We start from the raw sequence: 13,511 nt of genomic DNA, 5'->3' as shown, positions 1-13,511 counted from the left end.
CCCGGGGCCCCCGACGGCTCCTTCCTCGTCAGAGAGAGCGAGACCTTTGTTGGAGACTACACCCTCTCCTTCTGGTGAGGGCCACAGGCACCAGCCCCCTGCTCCCTGTGTCTGCTGGGGTAGGCTTCATCTTGACACTGTCCTCAGTGGTGGGGTCCCATTCGCCAGTGACCCACGCGCGGGGTTCTCCCCTTATTTTCTGTGCCCCAGCAGCATGTCAACTCGCTATCCCAGTGCAAAGTGACCCTTGTGCAACAGGTCTTCTGAGGGTCTGAAATGCTGTGTCCAGGCTGGAGCTGTGCCTGGGGTAGATGCCAGATCTCCAGGGACAACCCTGGTTTACTCCCTCCCTCCCTCTTCCTCAGGCGCAACGGGAAGGTGCAGCACTGCCGGATCCACTCGCGGCAGGATGCTGGCAGCCCCAAGTTCTTCCTGACGGACAACCTGGTCTTCGACAGCCTCTACGACCTCATCACCCACTACCAGGAGGTGCCACTGAGGTGCAACGAGTTTGAGATGAGGCTGACGGAGCCCGTGCCGCAGACCAATGCCCATGAGAGCAAAGAGTGAGTGCGTGTTTGGGGAGGGTGGGTCATGTCTGCTGGGCAGCTGGGACCCCATGGGAAACCCTCCCAGGTGTCTCTGCAGTCGTTTCTTCCTTGCTGGGGCTCCCTGGTCACTGACTGCTCCTCGTGAGGCCCTCTGTGTCACAGCAGCCATGCTGGCCAGCTTTGTTGTTGATGGAGCTGGTTGTCTTGGAGACTCAGTGTAGAGGAGGGAGGCACTGAGCTTGGTATGGCCTTCACCCACCCCTCATGTCCCCAGATGGCTCTGGTCCTGCCTGTCCCACAGAAAGGAGAAGACAACCCTGTTGCAGTGTTATGTATCTGTTGGTCTCTGCTCCCTGCCTCCTTTGGAGGGTTCAGGCAGTTTTCGGTGGGCTGGAGGGGGAAATGGTGTGACATGGCAGAGGTGAGGGATGAGCTGGGTGTGTGGAGACCTGTGCACAGCGACGTGTCTTTCCTGCAAGGTGGTACCATGCCAACCTGACCCGGGCCCAGGCCGAGCACATGCTGATGCGGGTGCCGCGCGACGGAGCCTTCCTGGTGCGCAAGAGGAGCGAGCCCAGCTCCTACGCCATCTCCTTCCGGTGGGTCCCTGGGGAAAGGGTGCTGGGTTGGGACGCTGCGGGGTGTGAAAGAGCAGGTGAGGGGCTAAGAACCTGACGTTGAGCCCTCAGAGGGCTCTTCTCACTCCTGGATAAGCCGTGCAGCCCTGTGAGAGCCTGTCAGACCCTGCTCCTCCTCCCGTCTCCTGGTGCGAGATGGCTCAGCCTGAGGGCACCTTTTTGCTTGGCTGTCTTTTCTTCAGGCAGAGACCCTCTCTTGCCAGGTGCCAAGTGGCTTCTCTCTGTCTTTCCACCTGCCAGGGCGGAAGGGAAGATCAAACACTGCCGAGTGCAGCAGGAGGGCCAGACCGTGCTGCTCGGCAACTCCGAGTTCGAGAGCCTGGTGGACTTGATCAGCTACTATGAAAAGCACCCTCTGTACCGCAAGATGAAGCTGAGGTACCCCATCAACGAGGAAACCCTGGAGAAGATAGGGACAGCGGTGAGTGTGGGTGGTGGTGGGAAGAGCTAAGCCAAAGGATGATGGACAGATAGGTCTGTTTTGAGCTGGTGCCTTGATGTGGTGTCGTGTGAGCCATCTCTTTCTCTCACCATCCACGCCCCTTGGGCCTTCATGCTCTGCTGGAAACACTTCTTGGCTCAAGTGAGATTTATTGCTGCCCCTCTGACCCAAGTCAGCAGGGAATGTGGGCTTGGGCATCTGTTTGCTGTGTGCAGCATCACCTTCAGTCTTGTGCCTTTCCTGGGGTGGTCTCCCTACCTTCCCCAAGGTGGGGGAGCTGTTCTCCTGCAGAGCCACAGTTGTCACCATTGGCCCTTTGCCTTGACAGGAGCCAGATTACGGAGCCCTTTACGAGGGACGCCACCCCGGGTTCTACGTGGAAGCCAACCCCATGCCCACCTTCAAGGTACAGTCTTGCTGCTTGGCATGAATCAACCTGCGGGGCCTGAGTGTTTAGCCAGTGTCTCTTCATTTCTCAAGAGCCTTATGTTGTACACACAGTTCTGGACCATGCAGGGAGTCACACTCCAGGCTGAGCCTGCAGATTCCCAGGCTGGGCTGCCTTTTGTTCTGAACTCTTCAAACTAAACCCAACGGTGGCTCCAGCCCAAAGGAAGCTGCCTGTGCAGGGCTGTGCCAGACCTGTGACCTCTGGTTTGGCAGAAATGGAAGCCTTGATTTGTTCTGCAAGGGTCACTAGGGTCTGGCAGCAGGGTTGGATGCTGCCTGCACATGATGTGCCTCTCTCAAGTTCCTCCCACCCCCCATGTTTGCAGTGGGAGGTGATCTCTCAACCTGTTGGCTTGGTGTCCGTGTGTCTGTCCACTGCTTGGCCTCACGGGACCCCTCCTCATTGCAGTGTGCAGTCAAAGCCCTGTTTGACTACAAAGCACAGCGGGAGGATGAGCTCACCTTCACCAAAAACGCCATCATCCAGAATGTGGAGAAACAGGAAGGAGGCTGGTGAGTTGATCCTGAGACCCCTTGTTCTCTCAGGGACACAGTCATGATCCCTACAAAGGGGTGTCCCCTCGAGAGATGGGTCCATTTGGGTATTGCCCACAAGCTGCACAGCCCCAAAGCCTCACAAACCCTAAAAGCAGATGATGGAAGAGCTGCCTGTCTCCTGTGACCCTCAGTGAGGATGCTCTGGGATCCCGTGGTGGGTGCTGACACTGCCCTTTCCCTCCCTTCCAGGTGGAGAGGAGATTATGGTGGCAAGAAGCAGCTGTGGTTCCCTTCTAACTATGTCGAAGAAATTACTGGTCCCAGCAGCCTGGAGCCAGAGCGGGAGGTGAGCTAGTGCCTGGGCAGAGCAGGGAGGGGAGGTGGGAGGAGTGTGTGTGCAGCACCCCCAGGCTCAGCTGCACTGCCCAGCACCCAGCCCAGCACCATCCTGCCTGTGCTTCATTCCCTGCAGCAGCTGGATGAGAACAGCCCCTTGGGAGACCTGCTCGGAGGTGTCCTGGATGTGCCCTCCTGCCAGATCGGTGAGTGCCAGGGCAGGATGGAGGACTGGGGGGTGTTGCAGCTGTTTGTGGATCTTCTGGGCTGAAGGACTTTCGTGTCCATCTGTCTCTAGGCACCCCTGTGCCTGCCACAAGTGAGCACCAGGCTGTGGTGTGTGCCGACCATGGGGGACACTCTCCACTGCTGCTCCAGGCACAGAGGGTCCCTCAGGGCTGGGCACAGCCCAGGAGCACCCCAGGGCCTGCTGAGGAACTGCTCCAGCAAGGGAGCGCAGACTGATTTTGTAGGCTCCTTCTTTTCTGTAAGGATTTGCACTCCTTGGCACACGTGTGGTCCAGCCTGCTGCAGGCTCTGGGGTTCCTGGGCAGTTGCTGAGCTGGGTCCAGCCTGCAGCTCCCTATTGTCTCAGCTGCTTAGACCCCAGAGGACCTCGTGCTCCAGGTGGCTGTTCCTACCTGGGTGCTTCAGAGCACAAAGAGAGGAAAATACAGGGATAGGTGGAACAGGGCATCACAAAGGTCCCATGAGGCTTCTCAGCCCCCTCAGGATACACTGCATCCTCACCTGTCGCTTCCTGAGCTCCATCTGTTGCCTCCAGTGACCAGACATTGAGCTGCTCTTAGCTGAAGAGACCCAGAGCGGCCATGAGAGTCCCTTAGTGTCTCTTTCCTGCCTTTCTCCTGTGGTGTGAAGGGCTGGTGTCTGAGCTTCTGCCTGTGACCTTGCCCTCTGCTCCCTCTCCCCACGCAGCCATCCGCCCCGAGGGGAAGAACAACCGCCTCTTCGTCTTCTCCATCAGCATGGCCTCGGTGTCACGCCTGTCCCTGGATGTGGCAGCTGACACACACGAGGACTTGCTGGACTGGGTGAAGAAGATCCGGGAGGCAGCTCAGACAGCTGATGCACGGGTGAGTCTGGAGAGTCAGATGTCTCCTTGCCAAGTCCTGGATCATCCAGGAACAAGTGGGGAGGGTGGTGGGATGGCAGCCTGGGACAACTTGAAGAGCAGGTGCAAAGACAGTAAAGCCAGAGTAATCTTTGACAATGTAGTAAGGGGTGGTGCCTTGAGAGATTCAGGGTGGACATCTTGAGGATACCTGTCCATTGGGAGCCTCAGGAGGTGGGAGGTCTCCATCCATGAAGGGTGACAAGGCTCAGCTACAAGGCCACAGCTGCCCTGCACTGATACTGGTGCCAGTCTGGCTCCAGGCAGGAGGTTGGACCCACCAAGGGCCCTTCCCATGGGTGTTTTTGTGGTGTCCCCCTTGCAGACCCAGCAGACCTGTTAGAGGTTCCCACAATGTGGGCAGGAGCACCCCCACCAGGCCAGCACTGCTGTTAACTGCAGCTGATGAGCTGGGTTGTCCAGCACTGTAACTCCCACCTGGCCATTACACCTCTCTCTTCCTCTCTCGGCAGCTCTCTGAAGGGAAGATGATGGAGAGGAGGAAGAAGATTGCCCTGGAGCTCTCAGAGCTGGTGGTCTATTGCCGACCTGTGCCCTTCGATGAAGAAAGTGAGCTCCTGCTGGTCTGGTGGCTACCACAGACAGTCACCAGGGCATGGCAGGCCCCACGGTCTGTCCTGAGGTGCTGCTTTGGCTAGATCTCAGCAGAGGACTGGTGTCCAAAGCAGGTTGGAGCCTGTTTACATTGGAGATCTGGAAATGGCCTTCTCCAGAGGGTGGAAGTTCTCTTCTGTTGCTGGGATCTGTCATCATCCAGAGCAGCTGCTGAGGGAGTGGGGCTGGGGAGCACATGCCCCATCACCAAGAGCAGTTTCGGTGCTTTCAGCCATTGGTGTTGGGCACCCAGCAAATGCCTGCTGGGGCAGGGCAGGGTCTGCACAACCTGATGGTGGCTGAGCCAAAGGAGGAAGAGGATGGTGTTGGGAAGGGGTCTGAGGTGGTTGAAGTGTCTGAAAAGGGAATGTGCTTGTGGCTTACACTGTGCTGTCTCCTCCCAGAGATTGGCACAGAGAGGGCCTGTTACCGAGACATGTCCTCCTTCCCTGAGACCAAGGCAGAAAAGTATGTCAACAAGATCAAAGGCAAGAAGTTCCTGCAGTACAACCGCCTGCAGCTCTCCCGCATCTACCCCAAGGGCCAGCGCCTCGACTCCTCCAACTACGACCCCCTGCCCATGTGGATCTGTGGCAGCCAGCTGGTAGCACTCAACTTCCAGACCCCAGGTGAGGGCAGCAGGCAGGGAAGGTGGGCAGGCTCCTGGGGAACCCTGTGCCTCCTCCCACCCACCCATCTGCAGCCCTGCTAACCCCATCCTGGCAAACGGGGTGTAGGAGGAGGCCCAGGGTCTCCATGCCAGATGCAGGGAGCAGGACCTGGTGTTTACCCAGGCACATGGTTGCCATAAGGACGATGTGCTCTGGAGGGCTTGATTGACCCACAAGCTGAGCCACAAGGTTGTGGTGTCATGAGAACAAGAGGAAATGGAGAGGAAGCAGAGAGTTCTTCCAAGGACGCTGGCAGCAGGCAGAGCAGGCAAGGAACATAGCAAAGGGGTTGGTGCAGCCCCAGCCATGGGACACCAGCAGGTAGCAGGGTCTGTGTCTGCTCTGCTTTCCTGTCCCCAGCTCCCAGTCCTTCTCCTGCCGTGCAGTCCAGCCTTTCCCTGGCCCTTGCCAAACCCTGCTGTGAGCCCTTTCAGCCCCCCCCCACCCCACCAGAAAACTACATTCCTCTTTTTTTTCCTGCTGGCTTTTTCATTGTGAATTCAAGCATCTCACAGGGCGGTTTGGCAGCCACTAGAGCCAGCACAAGGGAAGTTCCAAGGAGAGGGAGGAAGAGGGGATGAGCACTGGGAAAGCCACCCCACAGCCCCAGGATGTGCCCAGGCTGTAGTGCCAAGGGACAGGCCAGGTCCCCTTGCAAAGGGCTTCTCCAGTAACCTGGGTGATCTGGCTCGTGGGAAGGGCACAGGGTCTTCTCCCTCTATCTCCTGTCTGTGCTCTCCAGACAAGCCCATGCAGATGAACCAGGCCTTGTTCATGTCCAGTGGCCAGTGTGGGTACGTCTTGCAGCCGACCAACATGCGGGATGACATCTTTGACCCCTTTGACAAGAGCACACTGCGGGGGCTGGAGCCACTCTCCATCTCCATTGAGGTCAGTACCTCCTCCCAGCCTGGAGACCCAGGTGGTTACACTGAGCTCAGGGTGACAGAAGGGTTTTTCCAGGTTCCTGGCCTCTGTCTGCAGCTGCTCCTCACCAAACCCCTCAGCCCCCTACCTAAGAGCTTCCCCCCGAGCATCCCATTGCTGCAGGGGGAGACCCATGGGTGCTGTTGAGGGAAGTACCACTGACATCCCTGGACACCTGGAGAGGAGTAGTAGGAGCATCCCTGGGTGCTCTCCCCAGGACCCCTCCCACCCAGGGCCCAGTGCCAGCAGGTGGCATCCCTGTCCCCAGAATTGGCATCCCTGTCCCATGAACTTGGCCAGGACTGCCTGAGCAAACACAGGATGACTCCCAGGGGGGTAACACCGGAGCAGTGCCTTGTCCCATCCTTGTCACTGAGTACTCTGGGCTTAAGCTTACCCACCTTGCTGTGTCCCCTTCCCACCTGGGAAGATGCTCGAGGTTCGAGCAGACTGTTCAGCCTGTTTCTGTGTTGCACTGCTGGTGATGATGGGGGCTGCTGGGGTGAGTACCACAGGGTGGACTATGGATGCTCAGCTAATCTTTTTCTTCCCAGTTGGTGGCACTGGGGCTGGACCATTCCCATGTCAGCTCATGTCCCATCTGCACCGTCAACTCCATATCCACTGTCTGCCTAAAACCCATCTGATTTCCAAACTCTTCCCTCATCCTGAGATGCAGCTGCAACCAGCAGGTCTCAAGAGTCGCTGTGCTATGGCCTGTCACCATCTCCTTTAAGAGACAGGCTCAGCCTTTTGTCCTCTGGGGACGCTGCCCAGTGTTCCCACCAAAGCCAGCTTTCATGGATGGAGGGGCCGTCTCGAGCCCAGCATGACTCAAAGCACATGACCCAGCGCTGGCAGCTTGTCCTTCCCCTGCACCAGCAGCCTGCTGACAGCACGCTGGAGTGACATATGGCCACTGGCAAGAGGGAGCTGGGATTTCTTTCTCCTGCAAGGAAGCAGGTTGTCATTTGAGTCGAGCACAGACTGTGCTACGAACAGGAGGCAGAGCGGCTCCGTTTTGTCCTGGAGCCAAGGCAGGAGGGCTGAAAAGTTTCTGCAAAGAAGGGGTGTCCAGCATGGGGGAAAGTGGCTGGACTTGGCAGCCCAGCCCCAGGTTGGCAGGCTGGAACTGGGATGCTGTGGTCCAGGCCTGGCTGTGCAGGCAACAGACAGGAAACTGGGGCAGTCCAGCTGCCTTTTTCCATGGCTTACAAGTCAAACTGGTGATTGGTAACACCACAGCAGCTGCCAGGGGTGGGAGCTGTTTTTCTCCAAGAGGCAGGCAGCTCTGGGCTGGCTTTCAGCATCATTTCTCTCTCCAATTAACAGAGCCAGGGTGATTTATTTGGAAAGAAAATGTCTTGGTATGCAAACACTTTTTTTTTTTTTTCCCTTTGGTCCTGTCTCTTACTGAGTCTCACCTTCTCTCTTCCCAGGTCCTGGGGGCTCGGCACCTTCCCAAAAATGGAAGGGGAATAGTTTGTCCTTTTGTGGAGGTGGAGGTGTCTGGTGCTGAGTACGACAATGCCAAGCAGAAAACAGAGATCGTGGGTGAGTGGGTTAGTGAAGGGAGAGGGACCCACCACCACTCCTGACCCTGGGTGAGCTGTGGGCACTGCAGCAAAGCCTGGCCTTGGGGTGGGGACTGTCCCTCCCCTTGAACATCAGCCATGGGGACACAGGGCTTGGTGGAGGCTGCCCATTAACAGTGGTGTTCTCTGACTAGCGGACAACGGCCTGAACCCTCTCTGGACCCCGAAGCAGTTCCACTTTCAGGTCAGCAACCCTGACTTTGCCTTCCTCCGCTTTGTGGTGTATGAGGAGGACATGTTCAGTGATGAAAACTTCCTGGCCCAGGCCACCTTCCTGGTGAAAGGCTTGAAGACAGGTAAAGCACTCAGGGAAGGGGTGAGGGAGGGGATGGAGTGGTGGTTCTCACTAGTTTACAAATCACATCATTAGCCAGGGAGACACTGAGTTTCATGGGAGGATGCTCTCAGTCCCTCCTGTGTCAGGTCACATCCCCAACGAGGTAAAGGGAGAAAGAAGCCATTTGCTAACATCCTTCTGGAACTGCCCCTTGGGGGCTACTGGGGGTTTGGCGACCGACATGTCACTGGTGGTGATGCTGGGACTGTCTCTGCTGCAGGTTTCCGAGCTGTACCCCTGAAGAACAACTACAGTGAGAACCTGGAGCTGGCTTCCCTGCTTGTCAAGATAGACATTTTCCCTAGTAAGGTAAGGCCACAAGAGCATCCTGCTCAGCTTGCCCCCCAGCAGCATGGCTCTGTGCCCCAGCAGGTTGTGCAGTGAAGCTCAGCAGTGCCTGGTCTGTGCCACATGGGATGGCCAAGGTGTCAGCCCTGGGCTTCACAGAGGGCTGGCAGGGTGGGCAGCACCAGGCTCCCCTCCTGCAGTGAGCCAGGGCTTTTTGGGCAGGGTCCTGACTTCACTTGCCTGGAAATCCCTTCAGCAAAAGCTGAAGGAGGCAGATTTTCTCTGTCCCAGTTCCTCTCTGCGCTCCAGGGAAGTTACAGCTCAGTATCATAGAGCCTGGCTGGCTCTGGTCGTCCACGTTGGCATAAGCAAAAGGCAGAGCTCTTTCAGAGACAGATGTTTCTTTTATTCCTTCATTTAAAATCATGTTGGCAGCAGCCAGCAATGTTTGTAAATGACAGAACAGCTGCATGTTGCAAACCCTGAACCCCTGTGAGCTCTGCACACCCTGTGTGGCAGCTCCCAGGGCAGCACAGCTCCCAGGGCAGCACATCCCCGCACCAGCACTTTGAAATCCTAAGCTCTTCCCTGTATTGTTGTTGGGTTTTTTTCTGATCCAAGCAGGAGAATGGTGAAATCAACCTCTTCAGTGCTTCAGTCCTACGGGAACGAGCAGGGGATGCTTCCAGTCAGCTGCTGGCAAGCAGGGGCAGGGAAGGGTCCTTCGAGGTGCGGTACCAGCAGCCCTTTGAGGACTTCCGTGTGTCGCAGGAGCAGCTGGCTGACCACTTTGAGAGCCGGGAGCGAAGGTAGGACAGTGCTCCCTGAGCCCTTCCCAGCATGAGACACCCCCAGCAGATGGGCTCCTCAGTGGAGGCAGATAAATGCAGCTGTTCACCAAGCCAGAGCAGAGCTGCAGCCTTGTTTGCTATCTGGAAACCCTAAATTTCAGCACAAAGGTTCCTAAACAATCATAGAACAGTTTGGGTTGGAAGGGACATTAATCTAGTCCCAGCTCCCCCTCCATGGACACCTCCCACTGGACCAGGTTGCTCCAAGCCCCATCCAACCTGCCCTTGAACACTTCCAGGGCTGGGGCAGCCACAACTTCCCCGGACAACCTGTGCTGGTGTCTCACCACCCTCACTGTAAATAATTTCTTCCTAATCTAATCTAACTCTGGATTGTGCCAAACCTTGGGAGAGCTACTGTTTGGGTTTTTTTTTGGGGGGGTCTGTGGGAGTAGGGTGGGACAAGGAGCTGCCACCCCTCAGCCAGTGGCACCTTCCCCCAGTATGAGGGGGGGATGTGCTGAGCTCCATCTTTCCTCCTGTGGGGCAGCTTCTGACCCTGGATCGTGGCCCTTGGTCATCCTGAGTGTGTCCCCTCTCTGTGCAGGGTACTGCGGAGGACCCGGGTCAACGGGGACAACCGGCTGTAGCCCATCTTGGCGGGCAAAAGCACCTCCAGTGCTTGTGAATCTCACGGCACGCTGTGAACTGGTTTCTATGGAAACGGCACTGCTATGGCCTACTTTCAGGCAGCTTTTCCAGTTTCTCTGCTGAAGTGTGTTAAGAGTGGAGAACTAAAAAAAAAAAAGAAAAAAAAAAAAAGAATAAAAAAAAAAGAATAAAACAAACTGGGGTGGGGAGGGGGAAAAAAAACAACCCCAAACACCAACCCCAAACCTTCACCACCAAGCCCTTAATGAAGCACATGGGTGTGCACAGCCTGCCAGCCGCCGAGGGAGAGACAAAACTGTCTATAATCACAAGGAAAGAGACTTGAGAGAAAAAAAAAACAACCCACGACCAACGAGCCCCCTGCTGTGGCTGCTCTGCTTGGATTCCCAGAGATCCCAGTCCTGTGCAGCTGCTGGAGGCTCTTTGCAGCCATCCTGCTCTGTGCCCCCTCCCAGCACCCCGGCACAGGGGAGACTTGAGCGACCGAGGCAGCACCTCTCTCTGTCCTGGCAGCATTGCATCTACCTACCTGTATAGCCACTGCCTCTGGGTCCAGTAGTGAAACTCTACATTTACAAGGCCGCTCTAGCTTTAAATGACAATAAAAGTGTCAGTATTACACACGTGGTGGCTGGGGTGTCTGGTGGTTCCCCCATCCCCTGCAGATTTGCCTGGTGCTGTGGGGCTTTATGGCTTTTGGCTCTGGCTTTATGAAGTTTGGCTCTGAAGGGGAAAAAATAACTTGAGAGCAGCACCAAGTTCAATGTTGTTCACTCAAAAGGATAAAAGAAGGGTATGTGGTACAGCTGAGCATGCTTTTTCTGATCCTATCTGAGGACAAGTAGTTACTCCAGGCTCCTAGGATGAAGGTAGGTGGGTTCTGGCATGTTGCTGCATCACTCACTCATGGCCTGACCCTGCAGGTAAGTGGTTGTCATTTAAAACTAATGGGAGGGTTGTGACTGAGTGGTGCCCCCTTCCAGACAAGCAGCTGGGGTCTGGGAACTCTCTCTGTTCTGCATGACCAGGCATCACTGTGGGCTTCCCCAAACCCCTGCACAATTACCAGTCAACTCACGTTCATCTTTTACACTCTTTATTTAGGAACAACCAAAAATGTCTGGTTTCATTTCAACAAACTGTACAAGCAAGCTCTTTCCTTTTTTTTTCACATATACAAAAGGAAGGGAAACTTGCCATTCACTTCTCAGAAGTGGCATTGTTGCTACAGGGAGTTCTTGCCCTCAGAATAAGAGCAGGTAAAGTCCATAGCAGGTACAAGCTACCCTAGCCTAATAGCCACAGCCCACAATCACAGGCAGCTTCACTTGTGTTTTTTTTTTTCTCTTTAAAACCCTTTACCAAAAGTAAAAACTATTTCCTGTCTCACACAATTGCCAAGGTGACCACCTAAAATTGTGGTCTTAAAAAAACCAACAACAACACAGTAATAACCCCCACGGGCACCCCCCACACCTCCCCGGTACAAAGACTGTTTACACAGCAGAGCCCTTGCCCTGCTCCCTAGCTGCATGGTCACCCTTATGAAAGGTCCCATTGCAGCTACAATTACATTTTCCTTTGGATAAATCCAAGCAAAAAAAAAAATAATTCCAGGTCATTCAGCACCAGCATGATTTCTAAATAATAATAATTAAAAAAAAAAAAAAAGAGACCCCATTAGGCTGACTTTGTGGTCTGCTGAGAAACAAAGTGATCAACACGCTGCTCCCAAAGTCTCTCCTTTAGTGCAATGTTAGTATGTGCAAGGGGAATCACAGCCACGTACCCATAACACCACCACGAGCCAGATGGGGCAGAGAGAAAGTGCAATTTTAGCAAGAAGTTTTCTATGCCATGGATTCCTAGCCCACCCTTCACTAGCACCAGTAAGCAAGAGTCTGCCTAATACTACCCTCCATCAGTACAGGGCAAAAAGAGGCTTTAATTGTGCCATCAAAATATGGCCAGTGACAGCCAACAGAGCATTCTTTACTGGAACAAGCAATAACAAGAAAGTAAAAAAAAAAATAGTCACTGCTAAGGTAACAGAGCTCCCTTGCTCTGCTTTAAAGTTTTTTGATGCCAATCGGGCTTTCCTGGCAGGGAATCACAGCCAGCAAAAAAGCAGAAACTAAGCTTGCAAAAAAGGTACAGTTTGCACATGTCTCATTCCCCCCCGCCCCCTCCAATTTGTAGTGTTGTCTTATCTTACCCTGCTGGTTTTGTGATCAACTGAGATATTACAAGAGAGTACTGCAGTGAGCTGAACCACATCAGGCCACTGATGGATTTGGAAAAAGTGAAGCCAAAATTCTCTGGACAACAGGAGAGAGAAGTTTACAAGCATTTCAAATATTACTAACTTGACAAGGTACAGCATCATGTTTACTTTCTAATTTGTGCCTAAGTGTTCAAAATCATCTTTCTCTTCTGATTCCCAGTGGCCTAGAACCCAAACATCACCTTCCCATCAGGTTGCCTCTGTAATGTCTTTAAGAGAGGGGCTTGCAGGGAAGACAGATCACAACACTTCTATCCGTGACCAAAAATAGTTGCTTTTCCTTTAAATATATATACACACACCCAACTAAATGGAAACTCAGCCTTCTACATTTTCCTTTTCCTCCTGAACAGAAAGGGGACACTTAGCAAAAACCAACCAAGCAGGTATCTTGCAGCTTCAGCTTCTGTGTGAGTTTAAAGTTCTGCGTTCAGCTGTGGGCTGACTATGGGGTTTCTCATCCCAGCAGCTACTGCTTTTGCTGGTGGCTTTACACAGTGACCAACACAAGCCCCTGGCAGGGAGGAGACATGCAGCCACGGGGACATACAGGGACACTAAATACCTGGGGCTGGAGCTCTGCAGGTGTACTCTGCTGCAAACCCTCTCTTGAAGCAAGCACCTCTGCCCGCTCCTCTCGCCCTGACGTGCAGCAGCGCTCGGCTCTCGGGCAACTGGAAATAAGAGCCTGTAAATCACGGTTTGTTTAGTGTTCTGCTAAAAATAAGAAAAAAAATATTATTATGCTAATGAAGGAGCTGAAAAATAAGGTACCCAAATGAAACAGTCTAGAAAACTCATGGTGGGGCCTGCTGCTGATGAATACAGCATCTCTGTTCCTTGCATAAGGAGAACCAGCAGCCCTGCACACGAGCAGGCCAGGTACAGCACAGATCAGGCTTTCATCTTATTAAGCAATTGGATTGTGCCTTTAATCTAAGCAGCCTCAGAGACATAAGTAACAAGATTCACATGGATTAAAAACAATGGCTACTACTTGTGCCTATCACACCCAAGCTCACAGAGAGCAGATGGAGGTGGAGAATTTAATTTCCCTTCCTTACTGATGCTGACTACACAACCTCTACCTTACACCCCTGCTTTCAAGTCAAGACACTCATCTTTGATTAGATGATGATAAATATTCACACACTGTGTAGAATTCTGGTGACACTTTTCTCTCATCACCAGAAGAGCTGCTGCTGGGACTGTCGAGCCACCCCTCAGTTTTTCCTTTCAGTTTCAGATGCAAACACATTTCTAATGTCCTGCACCAAAACCTGA

At 54.0% G+C, this 13,511-nt stretch overlaps 1 protein-coding gene across 1 annotated transcript in view; it reads left to right on the top strand.

Annotated features, from left to right (window-relative positions):
- Positions 1–10,084, top strand: part of PLCG1 (phospholipase C, gamma 1) — a 41,195-nt gene extending 31,111 nt beyond the window's left edge. The window contains exons 20-32 of the mRNA XM_009998797.1: positions 1,960–2,037; positions 2,491–2,594; positions 2,829–2,925; positions 3,052–3,121; positions 3,852–4,009; positions 4,521–4,617; positions 5,067–5,291; positions 6,076–6,224; positions 7,700–7,814; positions 7,990–8,151; positions 8,413–8,501; positions 9,102–9,289; positions 9,879–10,084. Coding sequence (XP_009997099.1) covers positions 1,960–2,037; positions 2,491–2,594; positions 2,829–2,925; positions 3,052–3,121; positions 3,852–4,009; positions 4,521–4,617; positions 5,067–5,291; positions 6,076–6,224; positions 7,700–7,814; positions 7,990–8,151; positions 8,413–8,501; positions 9,102–9,289; positions 9,879–9,921 — 1,575 coding nt within the window. The 3' untranslated portion in view covers positions 9,922–10,084. The remainder of the gene's footprint in view (positions 1–1,959; positions 2,038–2,490; positions 2,595–2,828; positions 2,926–3,051; positions 3,122–3,851; positions 4,010–4,520; positions 4,618–5,066; positions 5,292–6,075; positions 6,225–7,699; positions 7,815–7,989; positions 8,152–8,412; positions 8,502–9,101; positions 9,290–9,878) is intronic.
- Positions 10,085–13,511: the final 3,427 nt, after the last annotated feature.

Source organism: Chaetura pelagica, unplaced genomic scaffold (genome assembly GCF_000747805.2).
Source record: "Chaetura pelagica isolate M959 unplaced genomic scaffold, ChaPel_1.0 scaffold275, whole genome shotgun sequence".
NCBI classification, from domain to species: domain Eukaryota; kingdom Metazoa; phylum Chordata; class Aves; order Apodiformes; family Apodidae; genus Chaetura; species Chaetura pelagica.
This window is presented reverse-complemented; position numbering and strand designations above follow the sequence as displayed.